The sequence below is a fragment of the Hyaena hyaena genome, unplaced genomic scaffold (genome assembly GCF_003009895.1).
Source record: "Hyaena hyaena isolate Hyena2069 unplaced genomic scaffold, ASM300989v1 scaffold_289, whole genome shotgun sequence".
NCBI classification, from domain to species: domain Eukaryota; kingdom Metazoa; phylum Chordata; class Mammalia; order Carnivora; family Hyaenidae; genus Hyaena; species Hyaena hyaena.
This window is the reverse complement of record NW_024080920.1, coordinates 1452287-1469860: the sequence shown is the minus strand read 5'-3', so window position 1 is coordinate 1469860 and position 17574 is coordinate 1452287. Positions and strand designations below refer to the sequence as shown.

The 17574-nt window shown below is 40.3% G+C and overlaps 1 protein-coding gene across 5 annotated transcripts in view; it reads right to left on the bottom strand.

The window, feature by feature from the left end:
* APTX (aprataxin) overlaps positions 1–17574 on the bottom strand; it is a 37328-nt gene that overhangs the window by 7173 nt on the left and 12581 nt on the right. For 4 of the 5 annotated variants that reach the window (XM_039247098.1, XM_039247100.1, XM_039247101.1 and 1 more), the window contains 2 exons: positions 12199–12302; positions 10188–11395 (listed from right to left, as the gene is read on the bottom strand). In XM_039247098.1, coding sequence (XP_039103029.1) covers positions 11241–11395; positions 12199–12302 — 259 coding nt within the window. In that variant the 3' untranslated portion in view covers positions 10188–11240. Of the gene's footprint in view, positions 1–10187; positions 11396–12198; positions 12303–17574 lie in introns of those variants that run through there. The other variant, XM_039247099.1, reaches the window with a different exon arrangement.

Here is a 17574-nt window from a genome sequence, read left to right as displayed (position 1 = left end):
ATGAGAATACCCTAACGTGATTACTCATTTATAGGAAAACAGGAAGGAAAAATATTTGTGAAGCATACTAAGAACAAAACCTTATCCTAGGGAGGGATAACATGCCATTTCCACTTTACCATCTTAGACATATGCCTTCTCTGACCAACACAAGGAAACCTGATGACTCAGGTGCTGGAAGTAGATTAAACATTTCCTTGCTATCAACAGCCAAGGCCATCTTCATAAGTCTCAGTCGAACCCAACATTCAATTCACAGTCATAAATATTTTCACTATTTTAAAAATTCAATTGATAAAAAGAAAAGAGATGTCTTAATATTAATGTATATGAACTCAGTATTTGACTCAAAAAATATAGAAAAAATAACAAAGACTAAAGAAATAGGGCAAAAACAAATTATAAAGTCATGAAAGTAACAAATCCAAGAATTACTTTTCTGAAAAATAACACTTTATAATAAATATAAGAAAACATCTAGCAAATGCAATCAAGAAAGAAACACACAATGCAAGATATGAGAAATAAGAACAGCGATCAAAATTCCAATTAAAAAAAGAATAAAGTATATAATCTTTGCTGACATCTATCAAAAACATTGCAGACATCCAGTTCATATCCAGCTAGAAAAACCCTTCTCCAAATTCCTCTCGAATCTTCTGCAGTTTTCCAGACCACTCCAAAGCTCCCACTTCCCAAATGCCTCAAAGTCTTCCCCAAATGTTCACCTCATGTATCTCTTTTCATCCTTCTCCTCCCTCCCTCTTTATCATGTAGGGTTACCATGCAGAAGTCAGATCTCCATCTCTCCCATTACTTGAATTCTCTACCACAAAGGATACCCTAGAACTGATCTACCAAGCCAAACTCCTAACTGTTCTCCAAGTCCTGATTTTTTCATTCAGTTTCCATTTGCTCCCCCTCATCTCCTCATGCTTTATATCAGAAGTCTGGGTTCCAGGCCACAAAGCTTTCACACATGAATCTATAGAACTCACCCCCCATCCCCATCCATCAAAAATATTTCAAGTCCAAGCAACATTGAAAACAGAGCCCTCAGGGGGCGCCTGGGTGGCTCAGTTGGTTAAGCGTCCGACTTCGGCTCAAGTCATGATCTCACAGTTCATGGGTTTGAGCCCCACGTTGGGCTCTGTGCTGACAGGTAGCTCAGAGCCTGGAGCCTGTTTCAGATTCTGTGTCTCCCTCTCTCTCTGACCTTCCCCTGTTCACACTCTCTCTCTCTCTCAGAAATAAATAAAACATTAAAAAAAAAAAAAGAAAAAAGAAAATGTAGCCCTCAGGAACCAAGGGGGTTCATCCCCAGAACTCAAGGATGGTTCAAAATTGGAACTTAATATAACATCACATCAACATAATATTCAAGGTAAATTATGGGACCTCAACAGCTGCTGAAAGACATTTATAAATACAAACAGGAAGCTGCTAGGACAAGAATTTTGAACAAAAATGTAGTTGGTATCTCTGTAAAACAGAGATTAAGGTTGGGGGCAAACAGAAAAATATACTTTTCTAGATCTAGTAAAAGGGAAATCAGATCCAAAACTTGAATTTACCTTCATTTGTGTCCTCCTCAGGCCCAACTGAACCTGTTACAGCTTGGAATTTGGCCTTGTGGGATGTCTTCCTGCCTCTCTATAAGTCTGGAGAACTGATCTTACCAAAATTATTAGCCATTTTTTGTTTTATCAGCCACTAATATAAGTAACTGAATGTTGATTATGTTCTCTTGTGATCTATTTTTTAAAAAATAAAATCTAGGTTTTCTCACATTCCTAAATACATATTCATTGTAGTTAATTAGAAATCTGCATTATAGAGGTGCCTGGGTGGCTCAGTCAGTTAAGTGTCTGACTACTGATTTCAGCTCAGGTCACAATCTCACAGTCATGAGATCAAGCCTCTAGGAAGGAAGGAAGGAAGGAAGAAAGGAAGGAAGGAAGGAAGGGAGGTAGGGAGGGAGGGAAGGAGGGAGGAAGGAAAGAAAAAAAGAAAAGACAGAGAGAGAGGGAGGGAGGGAGGAAGAGAGAAAGAAAAAGAGAGAGAGAAGAAATCTACACAATGTAACATTCTCACCATTCAAAGATGACTACTAATTAACATTTTAGTATATTTTTTCCCAGTATCAATTTGGAAATATAAGTACTCTTGGTGTTTAAGGACAGAAGTTTGTCACTGGAGTTATAACAATCATTTCTGTGTCTCAAACCACTCAATGGGACATCAGAGTCTACTAGATTAAAGAGTTGTAATACAGTCTCAAGGCAAGAGATTAAACATTTGTCTACCCAAAGCACCAAGGGCATTAGATGCCATTCCATGGGAGTAGTGTGACTTTCTGTGTGTGGCTTAGAAAAAAGCCCTACCAGATGGTTCAAAATAATCAGGGCCTATGTGGTGTATACACACGCATGCACACACACACTCACACGCACACACACAAGCCAGTTGAGAACCTTTGCCCTAGGAAATTCATGGATGATTGATTTGTTTGAAAATTGTATGGATAAAGGACCCATAGCTTTCACCAAATCCCCTGAATCTGTGACTCTTTCAAAAGATCCTGGTTTGTAGAATTCTTTTCAGCTCTAACACTCTGACACTGCTTTAGGCTGGGACATTTATTCTGCCAACTTAGAAGACAAAATTCTTGGAAAAGCTGGAGGACAGAAATGAAACTGAGTTCTTGTATCCGAAGGAGGTTTTGAGGGAAGCTAACCCATGGAAAATGCACACATGCCCTTTTACCTTCTCTATATCATCTGTCTCGCTGCGACAGTGCTTCCTCTAATATCAAACCACCAGAGACTTAACAAGAGTTATCTCAATGTAAAAATAACCCCACTTTCAAGGATATGCCCAGGAGTGTCTGTTCCCAGCACTACTCCCAGTTATACCTGTGATGAGTACAAGAGTTACTAATCTTGGGGTCAAATTAAGAAATGGAAGGAAATAAGCTATCATACATTCAAGGCCTACCATGCATTTGACATGCCTTAAAACTTTCATCTGATAAATTCCAGAATCAGGCCTCAGCCCTGGCTCTAGTTAATGTTAGAGTCTAACCTTCAAGCCAAATATCCTCCCCTTATCATCAATCGTGCATGTTTTGTATTCTTACCTATACCCTGGTTTTCTCTCAAACTTCTACCTTAATCAGGAGATCAGTTAAACACATATCAGCCTTACTTTAAAAAAAAAAAAAAAAAAAAAAAACTTACATAGGGGCGCCTGAGTGGCTCAGTCAGTTAAGCGTCCGACTTTGGCTCAGGTCATGATCTCAAGGTTCATGGGTTCGAGCCCCGCATTGGGCTCTGTGCTACAGCCAGCTCAGAGCCTGGAGCCTGTTTTGGATTCTGTGTCTCCCTCTCTCTCTGACCCTCCCCTGCTCACGCTGTCTCTCTCTCTCAGAAATAAATGAAAAACATTAAAAAAAAATTACATATTTTATTTTGAAGCACTGATTCTGAAACATAAAAGAATTACATAAAACGAAATTTTGGATTATGAAACAGATTAAGAATTTACTGTTCAAATATTGCCACCTGGTGGCCAAAGATAGTAATCCCAAAAAATAGAGCTCTCTTAGAAAAGGTATGGAAAACCCCAATAGCCCTGATCACCTGTTGTTAGCAAGATTTCGAAAATGTATCTGGAACATTATATGAGAAAATCTTAACATGTTTATGTTCCACTAATTCTGATTCATAAGAGATACACTGTCCATAAACAATGGCAACAGAATATTTATCAAAATGTTTCTGAAAGCCAAAGATGCAGCCTCACAACACACTTGACATTTAAATCAGCTGCAACAGAAAGAGTTCTGTTTTCTTTCTGCTTTCAAAGCATGACACAAGGTTTCATTTGCTCAAGAAAATTTTATTGGGATCCTATTATTCTAGGTTCACTGAATTTCATTGGGTACTTGATGGAACACCAGTAATAACATCTGAATGTGAGTGTGGGCCAAAAGTTCCCACCTGCAGAGGCCACCTTCCTGTCATTCACATTAAGGGGACAAATAGTCTACCAGTTTCTCAGGTAGGTAATTCAGATAGGTGTGTCTAGGGGGGCCTCTCCAAAACCTTGGGTCTCTTCCCTAATGCCTGACCAGCCAGAGGGATCACATTTTAGTATTTGACATACTTCCTACCATTGCTCTGTCATGAACATTTTCCCTTTCCTGGGTTCTTGAAAGCAAAAGTAAGTTTCTGTTCCCTAGTCACTGGGCAATTCTCTGGGTATTTAGTAACTTAGAGAATATTTATTACAGTGGAAATGCTGTCCATAGTGGATAAGAATCCAGCTGCTCAACTGGCTTTTCAAGCACCCCTGAAAACCCACTTCTCTGCCCTGGCCCTGGCCTCCTATCTCCAGAATGCAGCCAAGGAAAGAGCAGCAAAGATTGATGGTCTATTGGTGAACCAGGACTCAGAGGTGCCCGAGAACCCTGGCAACTCCAAACAGCATTGTAAGAGTACACCCTATAGTTTCTGGAGAAATTTCTGCCAAAGGTCCTTGGCTAATAGTAGCTAGTCATTAAATTTGAAAACATGATATAGGTTTTCTTCCAATCAAAGCAAACAATACAGGACAGTAGTGGGGGCAGTGGATTGTGTCAACTTTCCAACTTGGAGCTGCCAGAAGTCTGGGACTATTTGCCTCCTTTTCAGTCTTAGATCCCATGGCCACAGTACGGAGCCAAAGGAGCTACCAGCACATGGGGATGATGTGTTCAGTCCACATGAGTTGTAATCAACTACTATTTCTGCAAACTGCTCTTCCCTCGTCCATGAAATTCTAGCGGGACCATCAGACTTGTGGCCCTCCACCCCTCACCTCAAGACGGTCCTGTTACTTGAGATGGCCAGAGGATGCCATCTACCTATAAGACACATAATTAGTCTAGAGATGAGTATGTGACCTAAGCGAAGAAGTCAGTGTCTTTTCTGTGCTTTGTAGAAATGTGGAGGGGTAAGGGATGGAGAGGATTGAGCTCTCTCACTCTGAGGCCCACACCTGTTCTTGCTGCCCTCTGGAGAGAGTCAACACAGAAAAGCAGAACTAAGAAATGAAAAGGGAGCCTAATGATGTCATTTAAGCCCCTAGAAATTCAGCTATGCCCTTTGCCTCCCTGATAGGCATGAGTGCAAAGAATTTCTTGTGCTTTAGAAAGTTTATTCACTAAATTCGGTTTTAGGGGGGGAAAAAAAAAAGACCCAGAGGACAGAGCAATGGGAACTAACCAGCTGAAGGCTGAGGACTCAGATCTTACTATAATCTAATCCAAGGTCCTGGTTATAAATATGAAAAACCAAGGGGCACCTGGGTGGCTCAGATGGTTAACCACAACTCATGATCTCAACTTGGGCCTTGATCTCAGGATTGTGAGTTGAAGCCCTGTGTTGAGCTCCATGATGGGCATGAAGCCTACTTAAAATACATACATACCTATACATACATACATATGAGAAACCAAGGTTGGAAATGCAAAAGAGCCTGCTTGAGAGAATACTCACTGAGGCTTCACAGGTCAGATAGGGTTCGTTTGGGCAAGGAGACTAGGACTGAATGCTGGACCACCCCACTGCCTGGTCCTTTTCATGTTCATGCTTGTTTAATCCTCAGTCAACATGGGAGGTACATATTTTATTTCCATTTCACAAATGATGAAATTGAGGCCAGAGAGGTTAAATGACTGCCCCAGTGCTACACAACCAACATGGAAGGCAGCTGAGCCTCAAATACAACTCTAAGGTGATTTTTTTTCCTCTGCATTTATATGAAAAAAATATTATGAGGCAGGACAGAAGTGAGTGGGACTTAGGAGAGTGGCTGATCCTTATTCTCAAATAAGATGTCAATGTCTACGGTGACTGGCTGGCTTAGTCGGTAGAGCATGCAACTCTTGATCTTGGGGTCACGAGTTCAAGCTCCACACTGGAAGCAGAGTTTACTTTAAAATAATATAATAATAATAATAAGAAGAAGAAGATTGCAGTATCTGAGAGGATCTGGGAACAAAGAGAGGATTGTAATAAAGGCCAATATCTGGTTTAAATTGCTAAATGAGCCCCATAAATCTCTAAGTCCCAGCTGCCTTCTAAAAACTGAGGAAGTTGAAATAGATGGTCTCAAAATAAATTTGCAAAATGGAACAGGCAAAAGAGTTGAATAGTGTGTGGCCCAAAATCCTAGAGGTCTTACTTCCTTTCCCACTGCCCCACATCCTGCCTTCTCCCTTCCTTAAAATTTGGGTAGAGAGCAGCTGCTGACAAAGGAACACTCAGGCACTTGAGTGTGTCTCTGATTTGATAAGTCATTCAATAATGGTCTAAATAATGCTAAAAATGCATCAGAACACTAATCATTAATAGACTCTAAAACTCAAAACCTATTCCTTTATGGCAGAGTTTGTCAAAAAATTAAAAAGAAAGGAAGAAAAAGAGAAAAAGTTAAGAAATTAAGATATCAAGAGTAGACTACTCCGGGGCGCCTGGGTGGCTTAGTCGGTTAAGCGTCCGACTTTCGCTTAGGTCATGATCTCGCGGTTCGTGGGTTCGAGCCCCGCGTCGGGCTCTGTGCTGACTGCCAGCTCGGAGCCTGGAGCCTGTTTCAGTCTGTGACTCCCTCTCTCTCTGACCCTCCCCTGCTCACGCTGTCTCTCTCTCTCTCCTAGAAATAAATTTAAAAAAAAAATTAAAAAAAAAAAAAAAAAAAGAGTAGACTATTCCAGTTTAGAGAGTCTAATGGAATTTGAGAGCCCTTTTCTTCAGCTCTGACTTAAGATCTATTATAAACTATTTAAGGTATATTCTTCATGTTCTCATATAAAGCATTCACTTGTTCAGTTTCAGGTTTCCAGTTCAGCCCTATCATCATATCTACCTTTTCTTTAAGCAACAAAAGAACTCGATTATAAATCTGGCTTCCTGGCTAGAGATGAAGTAACCACCCATATTCAACCATTTTATGTTAATAAAACTGCTGCCTTGCCTCAGCTATGATGGGGCTAAGGTAAAAGAGGATAGTCCCTAATGGAGGAAATACAACTTTGAGTCACAAATATGAGTTATGTGCATTTGTTCTATTTTTCCATGCCAGTATGCCCTGTACCTTGAGAAGACTCCACCCAACTCTAACACAGTAATAAGTCTGGAATAAATAGGAAAGAAAGACCATTTTTTTCTAGTGATCATGTAACAACAGCCCACTTGGGAGAGGTGGTGGCATGGGGCCTATATACCTCAATATTTCATGTCCTTTTTCTGGCTCCTCATTTCACATTTGTTCTTCTAAAAATTATATTGTTCAAAGTCACAGTGTAGCCTGGCTAAGCAAAGAATGTAGAGGTGGTCACCTCACTCTTCCAAATTTTCCTTCATTATATCTCATATATATCACATGTATCATCATATATCACATACACTGTGATAAAGTCTCTCCTTGGTTGCAGTTTCCTATCAAATATTCTCATTTTGATTTTAATATCAACATGCTAAACTATATAACATTGTTGATTAGGCAGAAAATTAAATTAACTGTTTTGGCAATACCTATTTTTAAAAAGTTCACTGGACACCCTATCTGAAGTTCAGTTAAATGTTCTGCAACTCTCAAGTACATTGGCTGAGGCCTCAACGAAATCTGTCTTAGTCAGAGATCACTTACTGAGTCCAGCACAGTTAGTACTGTTAACATACTGTACCCAAGAGACATTGCCACTCCCACTATCCTGGGATATATGCATGAGATAGCTGATCTATTTATGCAGATGACTGGTTTTAGTAATGTAGATCCATTGCCTTTCGGATAGCTCATGATAAGTCAGCCAGCCAGGGTTCTGAACCCCTCAGACCTGCTTAAGATTTCTCCATTTCCCAAGATTCCTGCCTGAATGTGGTGGCTAAACTAGAGCCAGCAGCTCCTGGGCCTGAATTCCATCTCCAGCCAGAAACCCCCAGGATGTATATGCACCAAAGGGTTGAGGGAGGAGCAATGAGATCAAAGGAGAGCATCTCAGAATATCCTAGAGATAAAGTCTCTCTCCTAGTCCTTATAGTGATCCCAGACACCTCCTAAACTCCCATGCAAAGTGATGACCTTTTCCTCCAGAGCAGAAGTTATTGGGGTTCACAGACCCCCTTAGGGAAGCACTTCAAGGGCACATAAAATGCGTATAGACACATTATTCTGGGGAGTGAGCTTCATGGCATTCATCATAAATATATTTTTTAATCTAGTCTATGGAAGAATCTTCAGAGCTCTGTGGAACTCTCCAAGTTGTAGCTACTGGGACAGAGAGGCATCAGGCCAATTCTGACAGAGATCAGCCCCAAATCTCTGACATTCAGCCATATCCAGTGTATGTGACCAGATGCCAGGCTCCAGGAAACATCCCTGAACCTGCAAGGACTCTCAGTGATCATCTCAAGTATGGTCTGGTCCCAGAAAGGACCACTTGTACCTGGATATCTCAGACAGACCCAGAAGAGGAAAGGTTAGCTAAGCCTACAGTTAGCCAAGTTCATCACATGTTCCACACCAAGCCTCCATGACTAATATCTGAGCAGGAGGGGATGGGTGCCATTGAAAAGGAACAGTTGGGGCATGTGGGTGGCTCAGGTGGTTAAGCACCCAACTCTTAATTTTGGCTCAGGTCATGATCTCATGATTCAAGCCCCATGTCAAGTTCCATGCTAACAGCTCAGAGCCTGCATGGGATTCTCTCTCCCTCTCTCTGCCTTTCCTCCCGTCACAAGAGCACATGATTTTTCCCTCCCTCTCTCAAAATAAGTAAATATTAGAAGAAGAAGAAGAAGAAGAAGAAGAAGAAGAAGAAGAAGAGGAGGAGGAGGAGGAGGAGGAGGAGGAGGAAGAAGAAGAAGAAAAGAAAAAAAGAAAAGGTACAGTTGTCAGCTCCAGGTCTGGTCCTGAAAAGCTTGGGGCCAGGGGTGCCTAGGTGGCTCAGTCAGTTAAGTATCTAACTCTTCATTTCAGCTCAGATCATGATCTCCGGGCTCATGAGTTTGAGCCCCACATCAGGCTCCACACTGTGAGAGCAATGCCTGCTTGGGATTCTTTCTCTCTCCTTTTTTCTCTACACCTGCCCTGCTGTCTCTCTCTCTAAATAAATTTTTAAAATTAAAAAAAAAAAAAAAAAAAAAAAACATGGGTCCAGAGGGCTTCTCCTCAGACCTGCAGAAACAAAGGGCTAGTCCCTAGAAGTAGTCATTCTAATGTCCAAGGTCTCCCTGGATCCTGAAACAAAAATGACCCTGGATCCTGAAATAAAAGTGAAGGAAGGCCTTCAACTAGCCCAGAAAACCAACCAGAAAACTGTGTGTGTATCCTGGCAGGGCTTAGTCTAATCTGGAACTTTCAGAAATGCAAAGGGCTTTGAAGCCCAGAGTTCATTTATACTATGGTTCTCAGACTTTAATATGAAAAACAGTCATCCTGAATGTTTTATAATACAGATTCTTAGGCCCAAAGGATTGTGATTCAGTAGTTTTGAGATAAAGTCCAGGTGTTTACATGTTGTAGAAGGAAACTAGCAATTCTGATCTCAGGTATCAGAATGGAGTATACCTCTAGAAACAAAGTTTCTTGGGGCTTTATAGCATCAGACATGGAAAAGGGGCTCTAAAGGAACTGACTCTCCTCAGAGAAATCAGTGATGAAATGCCACAGAAAGCTTTTGGTCAGCCCAGGTCCAAGGTCCCTGGGAGTCTATGGCCTCTACTGGTTAGTAATACATTTATATTCCTCAACTAACAGGGAAAATAAGTTTGATGCCCCAGAACCAAGACCAACTTTGAGGCCTAGGATCCTTTACAGATTATTAAAATCTTACCCTTTAAAGGGTCATAAGAAGAGTACCTACCCCATAGAATAGAATTACATACAGTGAGAAATACGATAATCTGAATAAGGTATTTAGCATAATGCCTGGATACACAGGAGTTGAACAAGTGTTAGCTGCTATAATCATTACTACTATTTATGACTATATGACTATACCCATACTCAACCAAGAAGCTCTCTTGTTTATCTTGTTTATAAAAGATATCTTGATATCTTGTTATCATCTTGTTTATAAAAAACTGAGGTCAGTTTTTCGAATTGAGGTTTTCTCCAGAAAGAAGTTATTATTAAGGGTATTCTTTTATTTTTTTAACAAACTCAAAAGCAAAAAGAGTCACATCCTCAAATAGATCACCAATGTAATGAAAAGTAACATCTTAGATTTCCTTTTACCTTTAGTTCTGACATTATCCAAAAACTGATTTGCTCCACCAGTTAAAACCAAATTTGTTCTGAATGAAAAATGAAGGTATGGGGTTCTGTCCAACTTTTCAGTCAACGATGATTTCTACATGCATCAGAACTGAATTTGTGACTATTACCTGCACTCCCAACAATTTTCAGCTACCTAAGATAGCTGTCCCAAACAAATAACTTTATTTTCAGACAAAAAGATCCAGGCAGGCCAGCAAGAAGGCTTGACAGTTGAACCCTGATGAACATGTGGCTGAGTATTTCTTCATCAGCCAGGAACCTCTAATGTTAGGGAAAAAAACCATCTCTCCACCCCTTTGCCAAGCCTGTTTGCTCACAGTGAATAAGAACTGGTGAGACATATTTCCTTAGAAGGAAGCATGGGTGATTCTGGATAGAAAATGAAAGGGACAGAAGAAACTAAGTTATTCCATGAAGAAAAGAAAGAGAAAGAATATTATGGAACAGATTAAGATCAGAAAACAAGACCAATTAGTACCTTCAGGATAAATACCAGACCTCTGTAGCTGCCCTAATGAAGGGTACCACAAACCTTTGAGGTGGAAGGATTAAATGTATGGAACAGAAATATATAGCCTGTTCTCTGCTTCCATTTCTTGCATTAGGTCAGTGTAAATATGGCTTTGCTCCCCATTAGTCAGACCTGACATGGATCCAGGAGACTGGGGGGTCAGGCCTGTCCCAGCCACCATCACCAGAGAACACATCCACAACAACCCCAAATTCCTAATTCCTGAACCATTTCAAGTCAGTCCATTTTGTAGCCACTTGGGAACAGAAGAAGATTTGTTTGGGGGGTGGGGGGGAAGCTGCATGTTTTAATTCAAGAAATAAAAGTTCACAATGAATCCAGAACAGGTGCCAGAAATTTGCTCTAAACAATCAGCCACACCTGCTGCAAAAGTTCAGGCTCCACATCACTTTGGCCAGTGCCTCCTGAGATGCTCTTTCAGCTGAGGAATGGAAGGCAGCAGCTGCTGGCACTCATGACAACGGAGGGGCAGCTTCAAGAGCTCAGCCATCCCATCTCGGACACTCACTCTGCCAGCGGTCTGTACCATCTCTATCACAGCTGCAGGCAAAGAAAAAAAATTCAGAGCCCAGCTACTCTAGAAAGCCAATACAAGATACCCCCCAGAAGAGAAAATCTGACTCCAAATAAAAATATGCCAGGTATCCTAAAGCTAGTAAACTTGAGGTTAACTCACTGCTGGGAATCAGATTCTAAATCTGAACAATCTGTTTTTGAAGTAATTACATTTCTTCGGGACACAATGTAAGCAATCCATGTTTTTACAGCAAAGGCTTATTATCACAGTGCTTTACCCCTGGTTAGCCCTTGGTCAGCGGTAGCTGCCATCATTAACGTCCCAGAATACTGAAGTTCCAAGTACGTACCCCGGGAAATGCTTCCTTCTACACATATACAGCCTTCCCCTGTTAATCAGCCACTCCTCACATGAGGCAGCCCCTAAGCCCCTACCCAGCTGATGGCAGAAGAAACAACTGTTCAGAGCTTTCACGTCCATGAACTCCAATAATTCTCAGGACAACCTTTAAGTCTCCAGTTGTTAGAATAAAACACCTTTCTGACTCTGACTTAACAGCTTTCTAGTCCCGCCCCCCCCCCCCCCCCCCCCCCCCCCCCCCCCCCCCCCCGCCCCCAACACCACCACCGAGAAGGCTGCTCACAGCAAAGTGGCAATCCTACTCAACCCAAACAATCCAGTTTATTTTAATGGGTGAAACTTTATAGGGAATACAAAGTTGTACATGAGCTTTTGAGGCCAGGTTATTATCTAGGGAAACAACTAAAGCAACATATAAGAACATCTGAGAAAGTGAAACAAATAAGAACTAAACAACACTGCTTACCTTGTGATTCTAGGAAGTATTCTGTATTAAAAGAATTCCAATGTTTTTTGTTTTTAAGGCACGGAGAATCAAAATCCTGGCTGATCACATGAAGGTGTACATGACTGGTTGAGAGGAAAAAAAAAAGATTGACCATTAAATCCATTAAAAACTATGGCTTAATCAAAATGACAATCAGTAAAAGTACAGGTATATAAAATATTGCTAGTGTTTCCATTTAATCCAATTTATTCAATCACTCACTGAAGAATATTTAAGGTTCATTAAAGAGCCAAGGATTATTCTAACACTGGGAATTCAGCAGTGAACAAAATGAGAAAGGCCTCTGCCCTTACAGAAATTATGTTCTAATAAGGAAGACAAATAAAAAATAAGTAAACAAATAAATGAGGAAAATTCAAATCATTAACACTTCTAAGAAAAAAATAAACCAGGGAAATGGGACAAGAGTGCTCAGGGAGTAGACGTTACCTCTTCATCTAGCCAGAGTGTTTAGGGAAGGCCCCTCCCAGGCAGTGATTTGAGCTGAGAAAGCAGTCAGGCAAGCGTGTTCCAGGGAAAGTATTTCAGGGAGTGGGGAGGCTAAGTGCAGAGGCCCTGAGATGAGAAAGAACTTGGTGGAACCGAGGCACAGAAAGGTGATGAATCCAGCTGGAATGGTTGGAGCTGAGGAGCAGAGAGACCAGGTAGGAGCCCGAACATAAAAGGTCTTATAGGTTGACAAGGGGTCTGCCTTGTATTCTGCTTACATTGTCTCTGATTTGCACTTTTAAAAGATCACTCTGGCCGCTCTGAGGAGAAGGAACTATAAAGAGGGTAATGATAAGAGTTAGGAAGCTACTGCAGTAGTCCAAGCCATAAATAACATGCCTTAGATTAGACCTGTAGTATTTGGAATATATTTTGCATTCAAAACAGTAGGACTTCCTAATGTGGAAGGATTGGATATGGTTTAGGGGAGGTGCCACTTACAGAGATGGAGAAGCTTAAAAGAAAAGCAGGTTTGGGGAAGAAAATCCAGAGTTCTCTTTTGGATTTATTAAACCAGGTAGGATGTCTTTTTGTATAGCTTTGACTCTTAGAACCAGTAACATTCCGATTCCCCCAATAAATAATCAAAACCAACCAATACATGCAGGAATCCAAAATGGAATAAAGGCAGTAACAAATAAACCTAACAGTATTACAAACAAATAAGGAAACCACACTGAAGGGGGTCAGGAAAAAAATAACTAGCCAAGTGAACTTTGAAAAACAGTAGTTTGGATACCGTAAGGATTAAAAAAAGAGCTGTATACAAATACTGTGCTCTACTGAGTAAATGTCTTTCTCATAGGGGTATGGGTTAGCAATTCTGTAACTATTTTATGTGTATATTAAGATTGAACAGGTAAGGGGTCCCTGGGTGGCTTAGTCGGTTAAGCGTCTGACTTTCGCTTAGGTCATGATCTCGCGGTTCGTGGGTTCGAGCCCCGCGTTGGGCTCTGAGCTGACTGCCAGCCCAGAGCCTGGAGCCTGTTTCAGAGTCTGTGACTCCCTCTCTCTCTGACCCTCCCCTGCTCATGCTGTCTCTCTCTCTCTCCTAGAAATAAAAAAAAAAAAAAAAAAAAAAAAAAAAGATTGAACAGGTAAGCAAATTTATTGTATCTAATGAGAGCCAGATTTTTCACTGTTGGAGAAATTATAATAAAGGGGGAGACAAGAATGAACCTTGCACAGGTGAACTAGAACGAGAGGTATTAGTACAAATTTGTGCTTTTCCATACACATACACAAGTAGATAAAGAAATAGGGAGGAGTATATGTCTGTGTGGGTTAGGATTCACGCATGTATTTCCAGGCTCTATCTACAGAGAGGACCTAGGAGTAAAAACACCCTGGAATCAACTACTTCTCTCAATATAGAAACCTAGTATGCAAGTCTTGGCTTATAAATATCATTATCCATTAAAAGAACTAAATAAAATAAAAGGTTCCTTCCAGGCCTACAACAGAAAAAAATGTAGGATGTGCCTGGAACATCTTGCTCCAGAAAATAAAGAAGTGTTAAAAAAATGTTAGGGCCATATCAGAATGATACAGGACCCAACCTAAAGGAGCTTGCAAGGACCAAAGCTAGAACAATTTGAGAAACAAAATGAATACTGACAGACTAAAACCTATAGAATAAAAAAAATATCCATGAGTCCTTACTGACAAATAACTGAATAAATACATAATGGAGGAAAAAGGACAGTTCTTCCATACAGAAGAATTATAATTAAGAAATTGAAAAGAATGGGGGAAACCTAAAAGCACTATTAGGCAATGTGGGAAATCAAATAGCTCTGTCTTGGTTAAGGAGATTATAGAGATTGCATTACACTGCTTTCTGGCCCTGCTGAAAACAGCTGACCAGTGTCTGGTTAATGTGTATTCAGAGGTTGGATCCTGCCTGTGCTCATGAATTCCTTAGACCATGTTATCTATGGAATATCTTATCTTGTTCACCACCCTGCTTTCCAGCATCTGCTGGCATGTAGCCATTGACATATTGCCATGATTTCCCTATAATGTATTCCTGATAAATATGGGAGCTTGAGAGTGGCCTGGGATGACTTCCCTTAGCCTCCCTCTCACCTCTCTTGACTTGTGGAGTCTTAAGTAATCCTTTCTGCTGTCCTCAGCTTTGCTGGACAAAGTCAAAAGCCGAACCCACAGCTGGTGACCCCAAAGTGATAAGCCAAACCTGCAAGGTAAACACCACAGTAATAACTGTTGCAGGCAGGACCTACCAAGAAATGCTAAAATCACTGAGCAAAAGTTTGAGGAGAAACAGGATAATAGCACAGTCCCAAACTATTCAAGATACTCATCAATTACAAAGGGAAAAATAGTAACTCAGGAGAGAAACCTGGCAGACATCACCGTTAACAAAGTGATCATGGTTAATATCATGAGTAAAAAGCCATCTCAGCATTAGACACTCCTTGATATGATACACTGAAAGGGACCCAACATTATCTCTATTTTGAGAGGAGAAAAAAAAAAAGCATAACCCCAACATAAGCATGAAAAAGTATCAGACAAACCCAAAATGAGAGACATCCTATAAAACCAACCAGTATTCATCAAAAGCGTCAAGGTCATGAAAATCAAGAAAGGAGAAGAAGTGTTACAGGTTAGAGGAACTAAGGAAAGATAATAAATAAATAAATGCAATACAGGATCCTGGACTGCATCCTGGAGCAGGAAAACATTATTAAAAAAAAAGTGAAATTCAAATAAGGTCTAGAGCTTAATTAGTGGTGATATTATGAAAGATCATTGTTCTGCTTCATACTTTCTTTTTTATATTTTCTAAATTTTTTACAATAAAAAAATTTGTTACCTTTTCCTTTCCAGTGTTTATTCAAAATTAGTGATCATAAAAGAATATGTAAGCAGCAACTTTACTTACTGCTCATTTTGCTTCCCACCCACACCTGCCATAGCTATTTTTTTTAGCATTCTTAGCATAACAGCATTTGTTATATGACAAAGGTATGGACACCATGATTACTGTGTGAAAAGCGCTCTATAGTCAAGGGCTCTGTTAGCCATGGGCTGTGCAGCATTGGAGAAAGAGAATTATAATTAAGGGTGACTTTTTGCCTAAATTTTTTTTAATTTTTTATATGTTTTTTTAAATTTATTTTTGAGAGTCAAAGAGAAACAGTGCGAGCAGGGGAGGGTCAGAGAAAGAGAGATACAGAATCCAAAGACAGGCTCCAGGCTCTGAGCTAGCTGTCAGCACAGAGCCCGACATGGGGCTCAAACCCACGAACCGTGAGATCATGACCTGAGCTGAAGTCAGACGCTTAACCGACTGAACCACCCAGGCGCCCTAAAATTTTTTAACAAGGTTCTAACAATAAACCTTATTAAATACATACAGTTGACCCATGAACTAACCTCCCACACTATCAAAAATCCAAAAGTATAACTTTGGCTCCCCAAAAACTTCACTACTAAGATCCTACTGTTGACCAGAGAAACCTCACCAATAACATGAACAGTCCATTAACACATATTTGTATGTTGTATTATACACTGAAATCTTAAAATAAAGGAAGCCAGAGAAAAGAATCTATTAAGAAAATCACAAAGAAAATACCTTTGCAGTATTTTACTGCATTAAAAAAAATCTGCATATAGGTAGACCTGCACAATTCAAATCTATGTTATTCAAGGGTCAACTGCATTTTTAAAATTTTTTTAAATTTAAAAAAGTTTTTAACATTTATTCATTCTTGAGAGACTGAGACAGAATGCAAGCAGGGAAGGAGCAGAGAGAGAGAGGGAGACACAGAATCCAAAGCAGGCACCAGGCTCTGAGCTGTCAGCACAGAGCCCGACGCAGAGCTCAAACCCACAAACCGTGAGATCATGACCTGAGCTGAAGTCAGATGCTCAACCAACTGAGCCACCCAGGCACTCCCTCAACTGCATTTTTTAAAATGAGGTACAACATATATCTACCCTGGACCTAGCAACCTCACTTGTAGGTACAGAGTAAAAAAATTAAGTATGTCCATGATATATAAAACAATATACATGAATCTCAAAATCACAATGCTGACTAAAAAAGGTCAGACAGAGAAGAGTACACATTGTATGATCCCATTTATATGAAGTTCTAGAACAGGCAAAACTAACCTATGCAGAAAGACATTAGAATCCTTGAGGGTTGAGGGCAGGATTAACTGGAAAGGAGCACAAGGGAACTTTCTGGGATATGACAGGAATGTTCTGTATCTTAATCAGAGTGACAGTTACATGGCATATATGTTTGTCAAAACTGACCAAACTATAAATCTGATGCAATGTATTGTATTGTATGAAGTTATGCCTCAATTTTAAAGGAAGAGTACTGGGCGGCTGGGTGGCTCAGCTGGTTGAGTGTCTGACTCATCGTTCCGGTTCAAGCAGTGATCTCGTGGTTCGTGGGTTCGAGCTCCACCTTGGGCTCTGCGCTGGCAGTGCAGAACCTGCTTTGGCAGCTTAGGATTCTCTCTCTCTGCCCCTCCCTAGCCTGTGTGCTCTCTCTCTCTTTCTCAAAATAAATGAATAAACTTAAAAAAAAAAAAAAAAGGAAGAGTACTGATGGTGAAAATTTTCCATTTGGTTAAAGTCACCCATAATTTAAGTGGGTCATAATTATCCTAATAAAATGTGAAGAATGTTTTGTAGTTAAAAAAAAATAACCAAAAGAAATTCTGACACACACTACAACATACATGAACCTTGAAGACATTATTCTAAGTAAAATAAGCTAGGCACAAAAAGAGTTTCTATAGTATGGTTCCACTTCCATGCATCACCTAGAGTAGTCAAATTCATAGAAACAGAAAGCAG